This window comes from Lepidothrix coronata, unplaced genomic scaffold (assembly GCF_001604755.1).
Source record: "Lepidothrix coronata isolate B3197 unplaced genomic scaffold, Lepidothrix_coronata-1.0 Scaffold122, whole genome shotgun sequence".
NCBI lineage: Eukaryota > Metazoa > Chordata > Aves > Passeriformes > Pipridae > Lepidothrix > Lepidothrix coronata.
Window position 1 is genome coordinate 2,342,659 of NW_016690302.1, and position 23,695 is coordinate 2,366,353.

Below are 23,695 nucleotides of genomic sequence, written 5' to 3' on the forward strand. Positions count from 1 at the left end.
TTTGGGGAGAGCAAAGTTTAGGGAGGGCAGAGTTTAGGGAGAGCAGGGTTTGGGGGGTTGACGGGTGAGAATAGCGTTCAGGTCTGGGATGGGGAGGGCGGAGTTTGGGGAGGAGAGAGTTTGGGAAGGGATGGGTGAGAGCGGAGTCTGGGGAGGGCACAGTTTGGGGAGGGCGGTGTTCAGGGGAAGGATGGGTGAGAACAGTGCTTGGGAAGGGATGGATGGGAACAGTGTTTGGGGAGGGATGGGTGAGAACAGTGTTTGGGGAGGAATGGGTGAGAGCAGAGTTTGGGGAGGGATGGATGGGAACAGTGTTCAGGGGAGAGATGGGTGAGAGCAGAGTTTGGGGAGGGATGATCCCTTGCTGAGCAGGTGGGAGCAGGCAGGGAGCTGGACTCTGCTTCCTGCTGTGCACAGAAGTGCGAGGGAGGGGGTGGTTCAGGCAGGAAAGGCATAAAATTAGCAAAGAGTAAAGGTCAAAGGAAAGAGAAGAAGGGAAACTTATCTCAGGCTGGGGAGGGAAGGGCAAGTTGCTGTATTTCCTGCAGTGGTGCCTGATTGTGGCCAGTTCTCAGCGTTCAGGTGCCTGTGCTGCCCAGAGGTGCAGGTGAAGTGATGTGTGGGCTGTGATCCCTGCAGCCTGAGCTGGGATTTCCCCAGGCCTTAAACACCTCACGTGTAGAGCTGTGCCTGTTCACATCTCAGAGTGGGTGGGAGAACTTGTGCAGCCCCAGCTCGTGGAACTGTTCCTGTCTTCGTGAGGATGTTACAGAACAACAACACCCTGTGCCAAACTCCACAGCTTGTTCCCAGTGTGTGGTCTGGGTCACTGTGGGCACTAAATTACTCTGAGGAGTTCCAGGTAGGGTGGGTTTAGCCTTGGGATGTCTCTCCCATCTCTTCAGTGGGAATGGCAGTGACTTCTGCAGCAGAGAGGGAAGCTCCTCACAAACTGCCTTCATGGTCTTTTAGTCCCTTTATGGCCCTCACAGAAAAGCACCTGCAGTTGGCAACCGACTCCTGGCCCTGAAATAGTTTTATCTGCAAACTGGTGTCATTTGTCTGCCCTGTCTCCCAGCCAGCCTCCCTCTGAAGGGAGAGTTCAGAGTGATAATTCAAGGGTGATTTTAATTCCAGGCTCATTCCTTGCACGTAACCCCTGCATCAGTTTTCCTGCCCGTTCATGAGTTCTGTGGGAAGATCCAGGTGGTCCAAAAGCAAACAGTCCCCCATGGGCTTCTGGATGTGTTGGTGGACTCTGTGTCAAGTCCTTGAGTGTTGACACATATCTATAACTGTTGTCTTTGTTTTGCTCTGCAGTGGGGTTATGGAGACTAAGAGGGATCAGGCACTGATTGGAGTCCAGAATTATTTGGAGGTAGGTCCTTGCTAATCGTGTTGCTTCATTAGAATGAAGCTCCTGGGGTCACATTGCTCAGCTCCAGATTTTATCAAGGGTAACTGTTGTTTTGAGGCTGACACTCAATAAAACTACAATAAAACTCAATAAAACTACAGTGCTAAACACTGTAAAGTTCCAAACAGCCCAAGTGCTTTAGAAATGATGTCACTGTGGAGATTGTGAGCCTGAAAAAGATGTGAACCCTTCGATGAGCCTTGAAATGGAGGCCTCTGAGTGCAGAGCTGTGATTGTGAGAGGCCCTGCTCAGGTGCTGAAGGTACCTAAGCATGTGAGGCTTCCTTAGCACTCATGGCTTTGCCTCCCCTTGCTCTTAAAACTGCCCCAATTCCAGTTCTAGCTCATGGCAAAATCCTTTATGGCTTTGGAAAGCTCCATGCAGTGTCCTCCTGGGAGAGGATGCCTCTGATGGATGTTTTCAGAACAAAGCACAGCAGGATGTCCATTGTTCCTTGCTGTTCCCATTCTTTTGGAGTTCTGATATGCCAGGGGAAAGAAGTTCTGATCCTGTTGTCGTGGTTGTTCCCTGTGCTGCTCCCAGGGATCCCCCAGAATACAAGAATGGCTTTCAGGACCCAAGTGCTGTTGGGGCTTGGAGTGAGTGTGCAAAATGTAGTAGAAAATGGGTCAAAGTAGGGTGAAAGCTCAGCACACCTGAGCATTGTAATCCAGTTGTAATTTAATTACAAGCTGCTGGTGAATCCCATGTTCTGGGGCAGGGCAGGAATCAAAAGGAAGCTGCATTATTTGTCTTGGAAGCATCAGGTAGTTCAAAATGAAGTGTGTGTGTTTTTAGAAGATAAAGGGTTTGTTGAAGAGGTTCAGGCTGATTGCTGGGGGTCAGATCAGACCTGTGTGTTAACAGCCAAGCCTTTTGTACCTCATTTTTGGTCCCAAGTGCAGCAGTGTGCAGGTGGGGTGCCCACCAAGCTGGTTTGGGCCAGTCTGTGCTCTGCCCTGGCTACAAGCCTGATGTTCTGAAGAGCAGAGCTGTTGAAGGGCTGGTCCAGAAGGACCTGCTGTCCCACCCAGCCTCTCTCTGTGACCATTTCCACACCACTGAGGGTGGGAGTTCCTGTGTGCCCTCCCTCCCCAGCCTGCAGGGGGAAAGTGTGAGGAATTATGGTTTGAAGAAGAGTGCTCAGGGTGTATTTCTGTGCCTTCTTGCCTGAGACCGTTGCAGAGAAAGCGGATAAATATTGTGCAGGTCTTGAAAGAAGAGCCCAGAGGACTTTCCATCTCATTTATCTCATCCTCTGAGCCATCCAGTGCCTCAGCCCCAGGACTTTGGCTGAGCCCAGCAGTTGTTTTGCATTATCCCAGGAACTGTGTTTGAACAGGCAGATGGGCAGGGTGGGCGATTAGGGGAGAAAAGAAGAAGGGGGGAAAAAAGGAGAACATGAGCTTATTTGGTGTTGTCTTTTCACAGTATCAGCACTTTGCAGGCCAGTTCTGGGCTATGTGCTTTGCTTTCATGTGGTGGTATTGATGCTGGGCACTGCTGAGCGGGGCTGTGTCTATTGGAACCACATGGGAAGTCTCAAAGCAACTCTAATAGAAAACTTCTGGAGCCTGTAGGAATTTCTCTTCCTTCCTCCTTTTCTGGGCAGCCTTGAACTTCGCTGCTTTCCAAAGCCAGGAAGGCAGCTGAAGGGAAGGGCAGAATTAAACCTGTTAGGAGGTTTAATTAATTTTATTGTATCCTAGAGATGTTCAGACGTTTGTTTGCAGTCACAGGCAAGCAGAAACAACCTGTGAGCTGCACACCTTGTGTTTCAACAGCTGCCTGGTTGAAAGGGTGGTTGGTGTGTGAGTGTGTGCTGGGGTAAAATTGCTGGGCTGGGGCTGAGCAGAAGGTCTGTGTCTCTGTAAAATGCTGGATCATACAGGACACTGAAGCTTTTGCAGTCCTCAGTCCTGCTCTGTAACAGAGCCCTGGGACTGGCACGAGGAAGTGGAGACTTGTTTTAGCTCTGGGACAGATGTAGATGTTTGATGGAGCTTTTAATATGTCTTTGAGGGGGGGGTGAGCTTTGCCAGAAAACACTTTATTTCTTTCCTGGAGACAACATATTTGTCTCGAAGCCCTTGGAAGCCCAACTTGCTGGTGATGGGTCCAAAACAAATCCCAGAGCTTGTTTCCCCAGAGGGGGACGTTTTAGCCCTGTGACTTGGCTCCCTCCAGTTCTTTGTGGAAGCTTTTAAGATGCAGGAGTTCATGTTCTAGTCTCAGCTCTCACAAATATCCCTGTTATAAAGGGAGGACCCTTGTTATAATATATATATATTATATATATATATATCCCTGTTATAAATGTAGCACCTTTTGCCAGGGTCAGTGGCTGTTTGTGGCAAACACCCCGTGGCATCCACAGATTCCCCTTCCCTCTGGTGGCTGGTTGGTGCCATCTCTGGTGGATGCTGCCCAAAGCTAATCTTCCCCCCACAAAGCTCTTTTTTTGGCCAGCAGCCTTGTGCCAAGGCCAGGATATTATTCCTCATGAAAGGAAAAGGGAGGAGGAGAGGGGAGAAGGAACATACACCAGCTCCTTACTATGCAAGGCAGCTTTGCTACAACCTCCTGCCCTCCCCTCTTCCCAACCCCCTGAAAAAAAAAAAAAAAGAGGAAGAAAGAAATGAAAACAGACCAGGAGAACTGTCATCTTCAACCTCTGTTTTGATAATAATTTCAGTGATGTAGGAGATTGCTTTGGAAACCTTTTTTTTTTTTTTCCCAGCAGAATCCACATTCTCAGCTTTCCCTTCAACTTTTATCTATCCCACTCCAAACAGGTGAGATTTTTTAATTGGTTTCAGTTGACAGAGCACCCAGGGAGAGTCAGGGAGGCTGGGATGACTTGCAACCAGAAGCTTGCACGTTTATTATTTATTAGAACATTGTCATTTATAAATCCTGGCAAAGGCAGTGCAGCCCCCCCCGTGTGTCTGTGCTGCTGAGGCCACTGCACAGGATGAAACCAGGAGCAATCCAGCTGCTGGGAGAGAGAGGGAAACAGGCACTTATTTTTCCAAGACATTCCTAATGCCTGCAGAGGTGGATGATTGAGCATCTCCAGGATTTTTCTCTTTTAATTTAGGCTTCAGGGAGAGAAGGGGATGAACTTTTGCTTCCCCACCATAGTCGGTGTACATTAGTGGGCCTGCTCTTCCTCTTGCCTCTCTCGTGCAGAGTGAGAAGAGAACTGAGCTGGGAGTAACAGCAGCAATTTGGAAGGTGGATCCCCATCACTCTTGGCACACAGCAGTGGAAATTTCAGCATAATTCAAAATATGGAAGTGCTTAATGAATGAAAGCTGTTAGCAGGACAGCCCTGCTAAGTGCAAGTAATACTTTCCCCTGCATCACTGGCAGGGCAGGGGGATAAACTTGCACCCTGGGATGCTCCAGGAATGTGGTTGTCTGGAAAGACTCTGGGAGTGAAGGTTAAATGCAAATGGGTGAGATGTGGCTCAGGGAAAGGCCTCCAGCAGGCACCAAGCCAAGGTTTTGGTGTTTGTGGCACCTGCTAAAGAGAATATTTGCATGTTCTGTGGCTTTAAAGAAGGGAGCAGAGACCTGTGAACCCTGAGCACGGGGAGGACAACCCAGCCCCTTCATTCCTCTGTCTTCTTTATTTCCTTTGAGCTGGGTGCTTAACTCCTGCTTCAGTTCCCCCCCAGGAATCCCCAGAGGATGTCAGACAGGAGGGGGATCTGGATTAACAGCACTGAAGCCTTTTGGGTTCCTCACACGAAAGACCTGCTTCTTTTAGGGGCCTGTTTGTACTGAAGGGGCAGGAAAAACTGGTCCTTATCCAAGCAATTACTCCATGTAAATAATGCACCTTTTTTGAAATGCAGTGTGGGGGATAATAACAGATCAAATTCCACAGGAAGCAGGGCAGGAAACCTTCAGCTGCCTATGGGATCCAAGAACTTTGGATGGCACAGGTAGGAGACATTTGCATAGGTGAAGGGTCACTTCTTAGTTGCCTGCAAAGGAGTTCAGCAGTTCAGGAATTCTCTCTTTAAGGGGATTGCATCCCTTCCTAATTAAATGAAATATTAAAATTGAAACTGGAGGCAGCAGTTGATGGGATATGATCAGCTGTGTGCCTGCTGGGCTGGGGGAGGGATCCACACACAAAGATTTCAGCTCCACAAGCTGTGATGGTGGTCACAGCCCTCCTGGGATGCTCAGGGACGTGGTGCTGGACAAGGGCAGCTGTGAAAATCCCTCTGGTTGAAGGTGTCCTTCAGTGCTGGCCCCTCTGTGGGTTTGGGGGCTGACCTGGGCAGGGCAAAGAACCAGCTCTGGCTCAGGGGCTGCAATCCCCTCTCCCTCTCCAGCCTGATTTCCAGCAGTGCTCAGCTCCTGGCAGAGGAGGAGACATCCAGTGTTCTCGTTATCCAGCCTGAAATGGGATGCAGTGTGGGATCCAAAGCACTGCTGCATCCAAACTTCTGCAAGCAAAAAAAAAAAAAAGAGGATGTTTTCCATGTTCTCTCCTGTTCTCTCTCTTTCAACTCTTGTTTCCACTGGCTGGTTTTTGTCTGATGAGAAAGGAGGGGGAGAAGAGGGTGGAGGAAGGGAGGAGCCTGTGACACCCAAACATCTCAGAAACTTTGCTCTTAAAATCAGCTCCTGCTTTAAGACAAATTGCTGAGGCACAAGCCAAGGTCTGCTCCAGAAAACTATTTCATTTCTGTCTGCTTCTCTCTGCTTAAGGGTGATAAATAAAGATTTTTCATTGTTAATTGTAGCCACATGTGAACTCCAAATAGAAGGATTAGGAAGGGGAAAATCAGTTTTGTTCTGTTTCCCAGGCCTCCCCCTGCAGCTTGGGGACATTTTTTTCCCTGCCTTCCTCTGCGTTTTAACTGTACATTTCTGAGAGCCCAGAATCCTGAACTGCCCAAATTGGAGTCTGGAAGGTATTTGTGAGTCAGCAGTTCAAAACTTTTACTGGCTCTTGTACCAAATTAAAGTCTAATAAAGACCACCGCTGGCTTCGCTGCTCAGGAGTGGGGATGGGAAAGGGAAGGAAATTTCTAGTCATCCTTCTGGTTTTCTGCCTTCTTTTGTGGGTTTTCAGTCTTTCAAAAATGTTGCACTTATTGCCTGTAACGATTTTCACTGGATTTTCTGTCTCAGGGCCTGCCCTCATCTCTTCTTGCATCTCTTCTCCTCGCTCTTGTTTGAGTGTGAATCTTGATTAAAAGACACCTTATTAGTGACTCATTTAGCAGGGGTTTATTTACTTTCCCAGCAGGAAACTTTAGTTAATTCCCCCAGTTGTTTTTCCAGTCAGTGGGCAGAAGGGAAAGGCAGAATAAAAAAGGGAATAAAAACCAGCTGCTTGGAGAGGAACAGCTGGGAAAGGGAAACAACAATCAGAGCCACAGGTGGATCCTCCAGCAAATCCCTGCCAAAATCCATAGGCAGGACCTCGAGGATCTTTTTGCAGTGCATTTTGCTGACTAATTTTTAAAGGGCATCTCAGCTGCAGTGTGATTTTAGGGGGTTTGGGGCTCTAATAAGCTTGAACTCGCTGATGCTGTAATTAAGTTTGTTGTTTTCTGCTTTAGCCCTGCTGTGCCAGAGGTCTTGGGGCGAGTGAGGCATCACCTGAATATTAAGGCAGCTCTTGGCTCCTGAAGAAAACTACTCTTGAGGAATATATAGGGAAAAACATAAATAAAACCCATCCTGTTTGTGCTGTGGTTGGTTGTAGCTGCTGGGACAGCTCAGTGTCAGCTCCTCACTGCTGGTGGGTTTTGAGAGCTGTGTTCTTGATTCTTAGCTCTGTATATATAGATATTTCTCAGTGGGACCAATAAATGCATTCCCTCAGTGCTGGGCTGCCCCTGCTCTGGCTCCTGTGTTCTCCACAGCTCATGGAAGTGTGTTCTTCCCATTGTGGCTGGAAAAGAACTTCTGCCTGCAGCACCAACCCCAGCATTTTACACCATCCTGGCCTGCAGTGCAAGCAAAGGCTGCAGCCTGAGCTCCTTCAGACACCTTGGCTGGTGTCTTGGCTGGTTTCCATCCCTTTAAGGGCCTGGGTTTTCAAGGATGGTTGGTTTGAATGGTTAATCCTGTGCCTCGTTTCTCACTCACCCAACGACACAAGGCAAAGGACAGGGAGATGAGTGGTTTTACTTCTATTTTCTGCATGAAGGGAAGCTCATGTGGCATTTTGGGTGTTCTGTTTGAGGTGATTTCAGGGCACAAAGTGAAAAGCCACTGGTGCTGGGATGAGTCCCCCAGACAGGCCCCTCTCCAGCACCTCCTTTGCCCGCGGTAACTCCAGATCCCTTCTCTGCCCGGGCAATAACAACGTGCTGAGCAGGGAGGAGGATGGGTTTTTTTTCCCCAGGTGAGCCCAGTGTTGCTGACCCCACCTCCTGTTGGCTTTCAGAAGGCAGCAGAGAGCCTCAAGGCCAGCGCTCCCATCAAGTTCCGCATCTCCAGCCGCACGGACACGGGGGTGCACGCGCTCTGCAACGCCGCCCACCTGGACATCCAGAGGGGCCCAGGGAAGCCCCATTTCAGTGAGGAACAGCTCCTCTCCAGCCTCAACAAGCACCTCAGGCCCGAGCCCATCCGGTGAGTCGCTGCCAAGTCCAAAATCTGTTCTTTTGCCTTTCTTGGGGAAGGGAGGAAATGCAGCGATGATCCCCCACCTTCACACACGGGGGGGATTTTCCCCCTGTCCTGGGTGGGTAAATCACCCTCTTGCACATGTATTTTTACTACAATTGCAATTAAAGTAGTTAATTAAAAAACCCCTCATGTTATTAATTATGTTAATTACGATTATTTTTAGATATATAATAATATATAATTAACAAAAATCATCAGAACACGAAGCGTGACAGCTTTCAGTTATTATTTCTTGCAGAATTTCAGAGTGAGTTTACTCTGCATGAGACCTAGGAAATAATCATGGAATCAGCGTTTTCTGTTAGGAATGTGCATCAATTACAACATTAATTACTTCTCACCTTATGAAGGTTTCAAAAGGTGGATTGAATTTCACGTTCTTTGATTTTCTCCCAGAGTTGTTGTGTGTTCTCTGTCAGGTGTCACTTCTGGTTCTTCCCCAGACACGAAGAACTTTTAGCTTTTCGTGCTTAAAGTGCAAACTGAATGAAACATTGGGATTTTTAGCCTAAAAGCCAAATCTGTGCTGTGTCATAGAATCAAGATATCATTTGCCAGCAGCTGCTTTGCTCTGCTCTGTTCTTTCCTGTGTTAACTTTGTGTTATTTGCATAAGTAAAAACTCTTCAAGGCACAGGTGGAGGGGGTCAAAGCACTTCAAAGTGTTGTGCAAGTTTGTAGGAGGTGTTGAAGGGGGGCAGTTTATGGGAGATGTTGAAGGGGGGTAGTTTATGGGAGGTGTTGAAGGGGGGTAGTTTATGGGAGGTGTTGAGGTGAGCGAAAGAATTTGGGCACAAGGTTGGTGATTACTCCAAGGCCTCAGGTTCTCCATTTCATGGGACTGTCACCCTCCTGGTGTCTGGTGACATGGACATAAAGGAAGATTATGGGAGCAAAGTCCCCATGGCAGAGCAAGGGCTCAGGGCATGAAAGCACCCCCTGCCCACCCCAGGGAGGGGATTGTTGTGAGAACTGGGAGAACTCCACTCTCCCTGCCTGCTCCACCCAGGCTGCTTTATTTCCTAATCTCTCCTTTGTGCTGCCCCAAATGCTGACAGAGCAAAGCCTGGGATTTGGGGCCTGACATCATTCTTGGTTTTGCAAGGGAGGATTCTGGTTCTCCAGGGCTGCAAATCCATCTCTGAATGGGCAGGTTGCTCAGATGGGTTGGGCTCTGAGGGAGGTGGGTGATGGCTTTGCCCTTTTCCCAGGAGGTTCTTTCATGGGTGCAAGTGCTGTGGAGTTCAGCAGCCCCTGGCACAGCTTCTCCAGACTCCAGGAAGGGCTGCAGGGATCACCTTTTGGTCCAGTGGCCCTTCCCAAGCCCATGTGCTGTGTGATGCAAGGTGGAGGGACTCTGCTTTGGCGTGTCCAGAGGGCACAGTGACTCCAGGGAACAAATTCCAGCCTGTGCTGATGGTCATGGGGGTTTGTGTGTGTGTGACACTGGTGGCTTGGCACTTGCTGCCGTGGGAAGGTCTGTTGTGACTGGGCTTCCACTTGTGCACCTTCTGTGGGTCTGTGCCAAAGAGGAGTTTGGTGCCTGTAGCTCTCCTGGCCTCAGGACTGGGTTTCCCAGTGTCTCCTGCAGCGTTTCTGGAGCTGTGTGTCAGTGATGCTTTGCATTTGTTGGAATACAGTGGGGGACCTTCTCTCTTTGGGATCTCAGCTGGAGCAGAAGCAGCAGCTGTCTCAGCCAGCTGCATTCTTTCACCTCTGAACGAGCACCAGGGGAGCCATCAGAGGGTGAAGGGGAAGAGGAAGTGAAATCCATGGAATCTGAGCTCAGGAAAGGGGGCAGGAAGGCGCTGTGAGTGCCTTATATCTACAGACACATAGTTCCTGTTAGTGGCTGTTTGTTGTGTTGCTTTATCTGACCTTTTCCCCTGGTGTTTGCAGTTCCTCTGGCAGTCCCCAGACAGTTTTGGGAACAGCATAAGGCCACCCTGCCTTTTCCCTTTGATCCTGACTGTCCATGTTAGCTCAGGTGTTGCTGCCCCTCCATAAAACCCTCCTGTGCTGTGTCTGAGCAGGTGAGCTCAGCCTAAGGCTCAGGGTTAGATGGCTCTTATGCTGCTTGAGCTCCATACAGAGTGTGGCTCAGGCTAGAAACCCATGATTGTCAGCCCCCAGAAACCCATCAGGGAATTTTTCCCTCCCCCTGCACCTCATTTGCAAAAATGTGTTTTGGCAGTTTGCAGGTTTGGTGGAGTGTTAAAGCAAAGGTTTCACAGGGGGCACCTGAAGGAAAAGCCAATCCTGTTCCCACTGCTCTTACCCCACAGCCCAGGGACAGCCACCCAGGAGCAAGTCAGGTCCTGCACCCCAAAAACCTGAGGTGCAATATTAGCATGGTCATAAAGGACTGACAGCTCTGCACTTACAAATCCAGTTCCTCTGAAAGCAGCAGCTCAATTCCTCCTCAGTGAGAGGCCACGAGGCAAATCTCTCTCTCTCAAGCTGACTGGGAGTTCCTGTCCCTTGACAGCTTTCACCTTCCCTGACATATGTGCAAAGAGCCTCAAGCAGCTGCTCCGGGGTGGGGCTGGAGATGGTCTCTTTCCAGAATTTAAAATAATATTGTGAAATAGAATTTGACTTGTGCAGGGGTTTGGGGTTGTTAATTTTTGCTCAGACTGAAAACTAGGTCAGACTCGGTGCTCCCTGTAAGTCAAAACCTTTCTGGATGTTTTAGCAGTAACAGGGAACGTGAAGTAGGTCATGGTTTTGGTTTCCTTCCTTAAAAGACTAAAGCAGTTTGGGAGCAAAACTCTCTGATTTTACAGCCAGGGAGTCTGTCTGTAATGATCAGTCTGTTCTGAGCATCCCCAGCCACTGAATCTCAGTCTCTCTTCCCTGAATTTGGGGCTGAATTTGCTCTCTTCCCTGAATTTGGGGCTGAATTTGCTCTCTTCCCTGAATTTGGGGCTGTAACTGCGAGAGATGTTGTTGAGCTTTTATAGAATAAGTTGTCCTAGAGAGCTAAAAGTGCTGTTGTGACCCTGCTGGAAGTCACACAGACCCATAGTTAGAGTTAGGCTTGTCCTAAGAGCAACCAGGATCGCTGCTGAAGAAGGTTTAAACCAGAGGCCATCTCCAAAAGGAAGGAGCAGTGGGATCTCACAGAAGTTCTTTGTCTCACCCTGAGATCTGACAGCTTTCAGGAGGTGATACCTTCTGATAAATACCACCCAGCCCTGCTCAGCCAGTCTGAGTTAATCAGGAAGTTTTTCCTTCTCCCTGGGGCTCAACCTTTCCAAAATGGTTCTTCTGCTTCCCATTAAGGAGCCGGTGCCGGGCAGGAGCCCACGTGTGCTCAGCACCCACCCCCTCCCTCTGCAAATCCTGCTCTGCCAAGAAGAATTCTCTCCTCATGCCCAAGAGAGAGCTTCCAAACTTTCATGTGGTTTGCAAGCAGGGGGTGATGGAGAGAGGGATCTTTGTGAGAACACATTGTTGGTGGTGGAGCTTGGAAGGGAAACGAGATTCCAAGCGGGCTGACTGTTCCATCAGCCACAATAACCTCCTTTGTGGGGTGCTGGGTCTCCTCCATGGACTGATCTGCCTTTTAAGCTTGCAAAACATATGGGAAAGGATCTTGTCCTCGAAGATCAGAGCGTGTTTCAGAGATGGGGTAATTTTAGGAGGACTTTGCTGTCTCTTAAATGCCAGGAGTAGACTCGCACCTCCTGTTTCTGGTTTGGTTTTGTAAGCACACAGTGAAAGTTGTCTGAGTGACCAGACAGATTCCTCCCACCTCCTGCAAATTGGCTTTGGGGTTCTGCTGTCAGTGGGGAGAGCAGGATGTGCTTCTGGGGGACTTCTTTGTCTAATACATTGTCATTTCCAGTTACATGTCTTTGGGCTTTTTTTTTTTCCCTTCGACCTCCTCTGAAATTTAGCCTCTGTTGGAAAGGTGAAGAATGCCATGAGTTTTTATTTACCATTATTTCAAAAAAAAAATGGGATCTGAACAAGGCCTGAAATTGTAGCTGCTGGAATATTCCTGGCTGGAAGGAATCTGTGGCAGCAATTGCATCTGGTTGGAGAGGCAGGAAAGGATGCCTGACTTGAAGAATTATGTGAGCATAAGTAGGTTCCTCTGAAAGAATCACCCTAAAAGGATGGTTATTTAATAAAAATCACAAAAGTGTTAACAAGAGAAGCTCAGGATAGATGATATGCTTGTGGAGGCATGTAGGCAGAGGAAAATAAGTGTAATAATTTTATTATTGTGTTTAGAAGAGGCTGGAGGTCCTGGGTTCAGGCTCCACTGCAGGCCTGGAGGATGTAGTTTGCATTTCTCCTGATGGTTTACAGCAGTGAAGGAATCTCCTGGGCTTGTTATTGCAAATCTTTGTGGAGGCCTGTGGCTCAGCTTTAATTTCTTCTTCTGTGGTCTGAGCCTTTGCAGTGAAGGGCTGTGAGCCAGAAGCACTTGAGCTGGCAAAAATCCCCCAAGCACCAACCTTTTTAAAGTAAATAAATAGATTTGACTGTTATGTGCTCCCAAATGGTATCCTATTTTTTTTTTTTTTTACCCTGTCTGGGTCCCTTCTCCTCCCTCTGCCAAATTCCAAAGGCAGAAGGGCAAACAGCAGGAGAAAAAAACTACCCTCTAAGGAGAGGCATGTTGCAAAGGAACACCTGCAGGGAGGTGCTGATGTGTCCCAGGGACTCTTTGCTCCCTGCAGAATGGGAAGGAGCCACTGCTCTGGGATGGGGAAGAGTCAAATCCAGCAAAAGCTGCTGGGATAACACTTTGGGGGAGGTGCAGAGACACAGGGAAGCTCTGTTTTCTCCCTTGCCAGGGGAGAAGGGAGTTTTTCTCTGACAGCCCCTGTGCCCTCCCTCCTGGCTGTGTGTGGTGGCATTGGCCTGGGGAAACACAATTCCTCCCTGCTGCTTAGGGAAGGAAAAAAACCTCCCTTATGGAAGGAAAAAAACTTCCCTTATGGAAGGGAAGTTCAGCTGCCTGGAAAGCTCCTTCTGGAGTCAGCTGAGTGGGAGATGAGGAGACAAGTGCAGAAAAGGGCCTTTGGGGATGTTCCTGTGAAGTGAGAGGGGTCATTCTGCTGCTTTCAGTCAGACTCCACCTCTGGAGGGGGGGATTCACCTTTGCTTTCATTGCTGTGTCTTGGAGGGGGAGGTGGCAGGGGGGTGACCTACTTACAACTGTCTCCATCTACTCTGAGCTGCCCTTGGGAGTGAGCACAGAGGTGCCTGTTGCTGTTGTTGTTGGTTTTGGGGGGTCCTTCCCGCTCAGTTTGGGCTCACAGATCTGCAGGAGCAGGAGGGTGAGGTGTTGTAAGGTGTGCTCCTCACCTGGAGGTGCTGCCAGGAGCTCGTGTGTGCCCTCAGCCAGAGGTGAGGTGCAGTTTGATGGGCTGGGGGAGGTGTTTGGTTCCACTCTGCAAACACAAATCACACTCTGTCTGTTGGCAGCCACTTCTCAACAGATCAGCCTCAGCCTCTTGTGATGGTGTGAACGTCCCCAAAACATGTTGAGGGATGACCCAAAGTCAGTGTGTGTGATGCCAGAAGGCTCTTCTGCCTTCTTTTAGTTAAGAGATGCCTGTGGCAGCCTTCAGGTGCAAGTCCCTGGTCACTGGCTGTCAGGAAAATGAGATTTCACCAGGACTGCAGCGACAGGACAAGGGGGAGCGGGTTCAGAGGAGGTTACAGGCAGTAGGTGTAGATTAGATATTAGGAAGAAATCCTTCCCTGTGAGGGTGGGGAGGCCCTGGCACGGGTTGCCCAGAGAAGCTGTGGCTGCCCCATCCCTGGAAGTGTCCAAGGCCAGGTTGGAGCAACCTGGGACAGTGGAAGGTGTCCCTGGGTGGAACTGGGTGATTTTTAAGTTCCCGTCTATGTGGCGACCACACAAAAGCTTTTGAACCAATACCTGACATTTCTGTCCATCTCTGTCCCCGCAGCATCCTGAGTGCCCACCGAGTGCCCAGCAGCTTCCACGCCCGGTTCTCTGCCCTGTCCAGGACCTACATTTACAGGCTGTTGCTGGGCTGTGCCCACCATTCCCAGGTGCCCGTGTTTGAGCGGGATCTGTGCTGGGCTCCTGCCGGAGGGTGAGTGTCTGCCATGGAATATCCCACCTCAGAACACTCTGGGAAGAAAGGAAGAGCATGAGGAGCAGCTGAGGGAGCTGGGGGCCTCAGCCTGGAGAAAAGGAGGCTCAGGGGGGACCTTCTTGCTCTCCACAATTCCCTGACAGGAGGGGGGAGCCGGGGGGAGTCGGGCTCTGCTCCCAGGGAAAAAGGGATGGGATGAGAGGGAACGGCCTCAAGCTGTGCCAGGGGAGGCTCAGGTTGGATATTAGGGAAAAATTTCCTCCTGGAAAGGGTGGTCAGGCACTGGAAGGGGCTGCCCAGGGAGGTTTGGAGTCCCCATCCCTGGAGGTGTCCAGGGAAGGGCTGGACATGGCACTCGGTGCTCTGGGCTGGGGGACAAGGTGGGGTCTTGTTGGACTCGAGGGTCTGGGAGGGCTTTCCCAACCCAAATAATTCTGTGATTCTGTGAAAGGCTTTTAGGGGCCAATTTCCACAGGTGAGACCTCGTTCCCTGTTTGTACTGACAGGATTTCCACAGGGAAATGCCCCAGGTTGTGTTCCCTGAGCCCTGACCCCCCCAGCTCCTTTGGGTGTCCCTGTCACCTGAGCACTCCCAGCACTGCTGAGACACTCCCTGGCTCTGGGGAAGGGATTTTGTGGGTCCCTGCCCGTGGGAGGGACGAGCATTTCCTCAGCTGACCTTCCCAGTTTGCCCAGCCTGAAGGAGCAGGGCTCTGGTGTGATGCAGAGGGGCAGAAATGCTTCACCCAGCAGCTCCCAGAGTTTGAGGTGTGACTTTTTACGTGCGGGCCGAAAATTCTTTCATTATTTATTTTCCCCTCTTTCTCTAAATCTCCTCTCTCGTTCCCTGAGCGTTGGAGCAACCCCTCAGTGGCTCTGAGCAACCCTACAATAATAAATCAGGGTATCAAGCTCAGTGTTCACTTGTGTTCTTGCAGTAACCACCGAGTCATAACAAATCAGTGCTTGTGTGTACGCAGGGGAAGAAAAACAAATTCAGTGCCGTTAAAGAAAAATACAAAATCTGAGGGCATGGTAAACAGTGGGTGAGGAAAAAAAAGCAAACAAAGCCCAGAAGATGATTTGTTATTGTTCCTTTAGTTTATGTTGTACTGAGATAAACACACATTCAAGAAACCTGGAGTTTTCTTAGGCATTGTAGAAAACCAGGTTTGTAGCCAGTTGTGGTCTTTTCATCAGCACTATTGGGGGTAACAGTTGTGGGTAATGGGAAAAAATGTAATTCCAGCTGCCTTAGGAGAGGAATGAAGATGACATTGCCCTAACATTAAACTGCTGACTTTCCAACTGCTGTGGAAGGGAAAAATAAATAGGAAAGTGCAGAATTAGATGTTGTGTGCACAATGTGCTTTGTGAAACAGCATTTAACCAAGTCCAGGCACTGCAATTAATTTTCTCAAATGGCAGCACCACGTAAAGGGAAGACTGAGCAGATCAGAAATTCTGAATGGGGGTAGGTTCTTACTAAAAGGTGGGATATTTGGACTGCCAGTAGTGGAGAAGCTCTTGGTTATTCTTCTTGAACACAGTGAAAAAAATTTAATGATGCTGGAAAATCTCATCTTGATTTTTTTGTTGTTTGTTTTTTGTTTGTTTTCTTCAGAAACATTTTGACTTCTGGTAAGATCTGGAAAACCTAAGCCAGGCTCATGTGTACTCGCTGAGGCTTTTCTTAATACAATAAAAATAAGCATCTGCTCAGCAAATACATCAGGAAATCTGTCCAAATTCTTGTGCTTGAGACCATTTTGAACAGACCTAAACACTTCAGATGAAGAAATCTGAGTGACACTTGAGGTTCTGAGTTTTACCCTTGGCCTTTTCTTCTGCATCCCCACCTTGGTTTCGTCCCTGCCCGTTTGCTCCCTCATTCCATTCCTGTTGCTTCCTAATTTGGCAAACCTTAAAACCTTGATTTTATTTTTGATTTTTTTTTTTTTAACCTGGCAGCATCTTTTTCAGTTTATAAGATCCAGAGACTGCAAAGCATTTTGCTTCACAGAGTATTCCGAGTTGGAAGGGACCCACCAGGCTCTCTTTGCCCTGCCTTGTCTCTCCAGCAATTCGGATGGAGTTACTTGAGTTTGAACTGTTCCAAGGAGCAGAGCAGGATAAAGGTTTGGGTAAAAGCCTGTGCCTGCCAGCCCTCCAAGGCTGGGGCTTTGAATACCTTCAGAGCTCAGGTCATTTGGCATTTTGGTTTGTGGTTTGGGCCGTTGCAAGACAGACTCCATCAAAATGTTTCTGCGGTGCCGCGAGGTGAAATCTGTGCCAGGTTTCGTGGATTCACTGGACTTTGACCCCCTCTAACGTTCTGGTCCCACCTGATGCTCCTTTCCCTTGGCTGTGTGTGTTTAATTCCAGGCCCCTGAACGTCCCTGCCATGCAGGAGGCAGCACAATTCCTGCTGGGAACCCACGACTTCAGCACCTTCCGCTCCCTCAACTCCGACACGGAATTCACGTCTCCGGTCAGGACCATCTTCCAGCTGGACATCCAGCCTTCAGCTGGCTTCCTATCCCACCACTACGAGCACAGGTGAGAGCCCAGAGACCCACCAAAAGTCTTTTCTGAGCTGAAAAGCTGCTCCCAGCCCCGTTTTGGGGACTGATCCTGTGCCGGGGCTCTGCTGAGTGACACCTTGGAAAGGGCCATGTCTTTCCCTCTCCTCCCCAAAAACGTGGTGGTTTGAGCCACCACAAAAAAATTCAAAATCCAATTTCCAGGCTTCCCCCACCCCTTCCCACAATTTTATCTCAACACTGAAGGGAAACTTTCAGGCAGACACCTCTGTAAAGGGAAGGGGAAGTACATACATTTATTATACATTTATTACTATACAAAATAAATACTGTACAAGCTAAAAGCAACTATATATACAATATTACACACTTCTGTCAGTCCCTCTAAGCCTCTCCCTCAGTCAGTCCAGGAAAAGCCCTTCAGGCTAATAGGTAAGCAGTCCTCAGGGAGAAAGATGGGCAGGAATGAGGGCAAGGGAAACTGGTCCAGTTGTTTGTCCATGAAAGGCTGGATGTTCTGAACTGGTGGCTGGAATCTGGCAGGGAGCAGTTCCTGTGAGGTGCTTCCAGCACTTTACACTCATTTTGGTTGCTAAAAACCAGCTCTGTACACTCGTTTTGGTTGCTAAAAACCAGCTCTGCCAAGGGATTAGACTTCTTTTTTTTTTTTTTTTTTCCCCTCCCCTGCTGCCGTCCTGGCTTTGCCTAAAGGCTGGAAATTTAGGGAAAAACCCACCCAACGCCTGGGTGAGTGCTGTGGTTGTGCAGATCCACTCAGTTCACACCACCAGCTCCTCCTGCCTTCCCAGGGGACGGTGCTGAAATCCAATATTCCTCAGTCGTTGCATAAACAACAGATAGTTGAGTATCAGGTTCTCTCAGGGCCAGGTCTTGCAAGTATTGAAATGAAGTGGCTGAATGCATTCTCTCTTGAGCAGAAACTCAAGTTTTTTCCCAGAAAGATCATGGATATTCATCATCTGAACATGACTTCTGCTTTCCTGCTGGCTTCTCTCACTGTTGTGTTTCAGCTCGAAAGCAAACTTTGTCTCAAATTCCATTTTTGTCCTTTAGGATGAGCCCTGGAAGTAGCAGAGCCCTGAGCTCACCTGAAAATAACCTTTAAGAGTCTCTCAAGATCACCAAATGGACCTCAAATCCAGCCCTGCTGTTGTCACTGGACTGATCTCTGAGATTTAAAACATTATTTTATGTCTCCAATTTTAACGTAAAACATGGAAATTGCCGTTCTTTGCATAACTTGCTGCAGGAACCCATCCCACAGGAGGCCAAAAACAGCTCGAAAGGGAGAGAAAACAACCCCAAAAACTGCTCTGCAAAGCATCAAACCAGCCCCTGATGGAATATTTTTGTTTTTGGTGACACATGCAGCCAAACTTGGGGTTTTACAGTGAGTCATTTTTATAACGTGTCAATATTAATTGGTTTAATGGATGTTCAGGCTGAAAAGGAATGGCTTTGAGGAGCATAATGGCATTTAACTCCCTTGGAATCCTTTGGCAGTGATAACCACGACCAGGAGCTTTCTGATTTGGAGACAAAAGCTGGGGGGTTTGGGTCTTTGTGACAGACTTAACGCAGTCCAAAAGGAGTTAGAAAAATGCAAAAATGGTTTGGAAAAATGCAAAAAATGGTTTGAAAAATGCAAAAAATGAGTTAGAAAAATGCAAGAATAGTTAGGAAACAGCTTGTAAAAGGTTTAACAGGTGCCAGTCAAGTGTTGGAGTGGTTACCCTCAGGAGAGTTCTTATAGGGAATGTTGGTTGCTACCATAAAAATTCCTGGAAAAATGATGTTTATATGAACACATTTGCTCCATCCATCCCCAAATATTCCCATTCCCGCTCTGGAAGTGTTTCCCTGTCTGCCACTACCTGTTCTCCTGCTCCAGCCAGATCCCTCAGGCCCATCTCCTGGCTCCTGACCCTTTCCAGTGGCACGTGGATGCCACGGTGGGCACTGCTGAGGGTTGGAATCCATCCTGCAATTCCTGGAAGCAGGAGCACGTGATTCCCTCAAGCCACCTCTGAAGGAATGGTGGGTTTTTTGCCATGGCTGGTGGTTTCTCCCTTTCTCCAGGGAATATCCAGGCTGAATCCCTCAGCCCAGCAGTGCCTTGGCTGCTGCTCAGGTGCACCTCGGTTTGGGGTTCCCCTTTTGCCTTTTATTTCAGGGGTTCTGCTTAGGACAGGAAGGTTACACTTAAGGCAGCAGGAAGGTCATAAAACCAGGAATGTGCCAAGCAGGTAGGAATTGTTTCATCCCAGAAAACCTCTGTGTCTGAGCAGCCAAGGAGCAGCCTGGGCTTCCAAACGGGGGGCAGTGCAGCTGCCTTGCTGTCCTCACATTCATCTTTGACATTTACTTCATCTGTGGGTGAAAGAACCGTTTGAAATGTGATGTTTAAATGCCTTTTTCTTTATTTTGATTTGGCTTTCTTTAGGGCTCTGGAGTTCTGGGAGGTGAAGATCAAGGGCAGGTCGTTCCTTTACCGACAGGTAGGTTTGAGGCTGTGTCCAGCAAACACTTTGCCTCCCAAGAACCAGAGTGTTGCTGCCTCTATAAATATGGATTGTTTTAGCAAAGTTCCACCCCTGTGTGGCTCCATCTCTTGCAGAGCTGCTGTTCCAGCTGTGTGACACTCACAGGGACCCCGGGGCAGCAGAGAGGTCAAGGATCTGTCCCCTTTGATCCATTAGAACCAGGATCCCTTTGGTTCGTGCCTAAAATGATTGTCCAGCCTCACAAACCCGTGTGGGAGGATGGAGGGTTTTGTTCTCCACAGTCCTTGTCCCTGCAGTGGGGTGGTAAAACCCAGCAGACATGTGTTCCTGCTCTGCTGGATGGCGCTGGGCCCGGCAAAGGCTGCCTGGAATTTTAGTCCCTGGCTTTGGAGCGTGAAGTGACTCTCAGTGGGAAGGCCTGACTTGAGCTCTGCAGCACAACTGCAGCATCTCTGCAGTTATTCCTTTGAAATAACTCCCCTGGGGGTTTGCTGCGATCCTGAGGGGAGACTCCCTCTTCCCAACTTCAGGCATCACCTCGTTAGGGAAGAGCTGCTCTCACTCTGCCTCCCCAGCCCTTGGTCACACTCTGGAGGCAGAGAACAGGCAGGAGAGGGCTTGTTTTTTTTTTTGGAGGAGAGGGGGTGTTTTGTGGGAACAGCAAGCAGCTATTTTTTATCCTGTTTTGACAAACCCAGTTTGTTTTTTATCCTGTGCCAAGCAACAGCTCTGGGAGCTGTGGCAGGAGGTGTCTGGATGGGAGCAGGGGAAGAACAACAATGTGCTTGGGAAGGGCTTGATACCCAGCAGGGATCTGCTCCCTCAGGTGCTCTGGTGACAAGGAGAAAATGCATCTGCTTCTGCCCTCCATCATAAAGAGGAGACCAGACCGAGGTGAACCTCTGCTCTCACTCATGTGGGCTCTATAAATACTGAAATCTGGATGGTTTCATTATTAAAAACCACCCCAAAACCTTTATTTTTTTTTAATATATATATTTTTTTTCTGAATGCCCTGGAGAAGGGGGAAGAAAAAAAACACGTGGCTGTTCAGGATGTGGACCATTAGTGTGGGTTTTTTTTTTCCAGCTGACTCTTGAGTGTGGAGACATCACAACTGAAGTCGTGGCATGCAATGACCTCTAGTGAGGGTGGATAAAATAACAGATGTGGAGGATCCTGCAGGCAGGCTCTGGGCACTCCAAGATCAGAGCACACAAGGAGAGCCAGCACTTGCCTCTGGATAAATATTTCTTGGCTTGTTGGACCTTCCTCCTTACCAGGGATAAACATGACCTTAGTGGGGTTTGGTTTATTCTTTAGTAAATGCCAGTGGATCAGAAACTCCGAGCAGTGATTCATCCCAGCACTGCAGGGAAGGGTTTGGAGAGCTCTGAAAGGGCATTCAGGGAATGAGTGTTTGTTTAGTCCAAATAACTGATGTTTGTAGCCACCACACAGGGAGAATTAAGGATGGAGAACCAGGGATGGAGAATTAGGGGAGGAGAACCAGGGATGGAGAATTAGGGATGAAAAACCAGGGATGGAGAATTAGAGATGGAGAATCAGGAGGATGGAGAATTAGGGGTGGAGAATTAGGGGTGGAGAATTAGGGGTGGAGAACCAGGGATGGAGAACCAGGGATGGAGAGGCAGCATTTGGTGTGCAGGTGGCATTGGCAGCTCCAAATCTTGGCCCTCCTGGGGATACAGGAGGAATTTTCTCAGCCAGGAGGATGCTGAGGTGTGAGGGCTGTTTGTGCAGGAGGGGAGCACTGAGGTGTGAAATCTCTGCCAACCCACCAGGTCTGGAATTGCTGGGTGTGGAGGGAGGGAAGGGAAGCAGTGACAAGCAGAGGTGTGTGAAATACCAGTTTGCTGGTGGGATGTCCTATTTGGGTGATTTTTTTTTTTTCCCTCCTCCCTCTTTTCTGGCTTTCTGAGAGAGAAACAAAGTCCCTGCATAATCCTCCACCTGAAAAGTGTTGCTTGTGTGTTGAAACCTGTGAGCTCAGCTCCCCACCAGGCACATGAGCTTCCTGCCACAGACCCTGTGTGGGGGCTGCTGTTGTTTCTGGAGCTGAAAGCAGCCCCTGCTCAGCTCCCTTCCCACGTGTGAGGAGAGCAAAGCCTTGCTCCAAGGCACTGCTGTGGGGCTGGAGATCCTTGTGTTGCAGGTCTTTAGTGACTGTCTTTAGTTGCAGGGAAGGACTTAAAGGAAATGGGGTGATTTTACTGGTTCTTTTGCCTTCCCCACCAGCCAGCTTTGGGCACTGAGAAGGTTCCACTGCACGTTGCAGGCAGGCTGAGTGTGTCACCCAACCCAGGCAGCCCCTGCCATCCCTGCTAAAAGGGGAAAGAACAGCTTTTCTTGCAGATTTTGGGGTTACTGTGGCTGCTGGGGAGAGCTCAGGGACTCTTAAGGGGTGATAAACTTTCTGAAGAGGTAAAGTGAGCACTGGAAGTGCTCCCTGGGAGGGGATTATGTGATGCCAAAGGTACACAAGGGGCAGCCAGGGCTGGCTTGGACCCTGATGGATGAGCCTGGGTGGGCTGTGACTTGAGGTACTTCAGTGGCACCTAAAACAAGGGTCTGGACAGAAGTTCCTCATCTGCTCTGGAGTTTCTCCAGGGCAGCTTCTGAGCCGTGGCCTCTGTTTTCCCAGGTCAGGAGGATGGTGGGGGCTCTGGTTGCAGTTGGCATGGGGAGGTTGGCACCTCATCACGTGAAGGAGCTGCTGGAGGTCAAAGATGCCCTGGCTTTTCCTCCCAATATCATGGCCCCGCCCTCGGGGCTCTTCCTGAAATCCGTGGAATACAACGAGGCAGGTGGGTGGATGCTGGGAATGGCTTGGGGTTTTGGGGGAGTCAGGCCTGTGTGGGCACCCACCCAGGATGGTTGGGGTTGGAAGGGACCTTGAAGATCATCTCGTGAAGGTCCCAGGGAGGGTGTCAGACACAGAGGGGTTCCCAGCAGCTGACGTGGAAAAACAAGTGTGTTTTTCACTTGCAGATTTTCCCCTCTTCCTTGTCCCCCTCCTTCCCTCCCAGAGCCCGGGGGGAAGTGCAGAGCACAAATTTTAAGTGCTTTCAGGTGGTTTCTCTGCCATCTTTCGCCCTAAGTCAATGTTTCCTTTTTTTTCCCTCTCTCCCCTCTCAGATTTGGATGTGACAGTGGCCCCAGGAGGATGAATAGAGCCCTGTGGGATGAGCTGTGTGTGAAAGGACTGCTGTGGCTGTGGGATGGAGCCTGGCCAGGGGACACAGCCTTGTCTCAATAAAAACCATTGACTGTGGCTGGAGCATCTTCCTATCATTTGTTCTTGCCCTCTGAGGCTGCCAAGGGAAGGGGAAGAGCTGCCCTCAGATAACTGCTCGTTCTTTTTGCCTTCCTCTGGGCTTCTGCTGCCTGTCTCAGGAGGAGGAAGGGGTTGGGGCTTGGTTTTTTTTGTAGGTGGGGTGTTTTTCTCCTCCTGTGGTGTGTGTGGGAGGAAGGCAGGCTGAGAGCAGGGGAGAATTGAGCATTTCCTCTTCTCCCCAGCCCTGCCTTTGTGCAGGGCAAGGGCCGACTGTTGCTGCCTGAGGAGTGATTTACAGCCCCAGCCTTTGAAAGTGCTGCTGTTTCCTCTCCCCATCACTGCTGAGCTGCAGCAGAGGAACTTCCTCCTGTCCCTTGGTACAAAGGCACTTCTGTACAGCCCAAAGTCCCTCTGAGGTCACTTAAAACAAGTTTTAATGGTCCCAGCACGGGAGCAGCGACTGGGGTGAGTCAGGAGAACCACGAAAAGGCCCTTTGGGTTTTCTCTGAGGTGGCTCGTGCTGCTGCTGGGCTCTGAGGTGCTTGCTGTCACCTTTTGCTCCTCTCTCTGGTGCTGCAGAGTGTTCTGGGGCTGTCAGAGATCTCAGGGCCTGTGAATCACAGTGCAGAGCTATATTTTTCTTTTCATATATTTTTATATATTTATATATAGAAACATATATTTTATATATTAAATATATATATTATATATATATATATTTTTATATATTTTATATATTTATATATTTTATATATTTAAATATATATTTTATATATTATATATAATGTATTATATATATATTTTATATATTTAAATATATCTATTTTATATATTTAAATATATTTTATATATATTATGTATAATGTATTAAATATATTTATATAGTTTATATATCTAAATACATATTTTTATATATTATATATAATGTATAAAATATATTTATATATTTTATATATTTAAATATATTTTTATATATATTATATATAATGTATTATATATATACTTATATATTTTATATATTTAAATATATTTTTATATAATATATATTTATAATGTATTATATATTTATATATTTTATATATTTAAATATCTATTTTTATATATTATATATACAATGTATTTTATATATATATTTTATATATTTAAATATGGGC

At 48.4% G+C, this 23,695-nt stretch overlaps 1 protein-coding gene across 3 annotated transcripts in view; it reads left to right on the top strand.

Annotated features, from left to right (window-relative positions):
• The window catches only part of PUSL1 (pseudouridylate synthase-like 1), a 22,962-nt gene extending 424 nt beyond the window's left edge, over positions 1-22,538 (top strand). For 2 of the 3 annotated variants that reach the window (XM_017825740.1, XM_017825741.1), the window contains exons 2-8: positions 1,321-1,378; positions 7,843-8,030; positions 14,023-14,172; positions 16,561-16,734; positions 19,183-19,237; positions 21,909-22,071; positions 22,403-22,538. In XM_017825740.1, coding sequence (XP_017681229.1) covers positions 1,321-1,378; positions 7,843-8,030; positions 14,023-14,172; positions 16,561-16,734; positions 19,183-19,237; positions 21,909-22,071; positions 22,403-22,434 — 820 coding nt within the window. In that variant the 3' untranslated portion in view covers positions 22,435-22,538. Of the gene's footprint in view, positions 1-838; positions 863-1,320; positions 1,379-7,842; positions 8,031-14,022; positions 14,173-16,560; positions 16,735-19,182; positions 19,238-21,908; positions 22,072-22,402 lie in introns of those variants that run through there. The other variant, XM_017825743.1, reaches the window with a different exon arrangement.
• Positions 22,539-23,695: the final 1,157 nt, after the last annotated feature.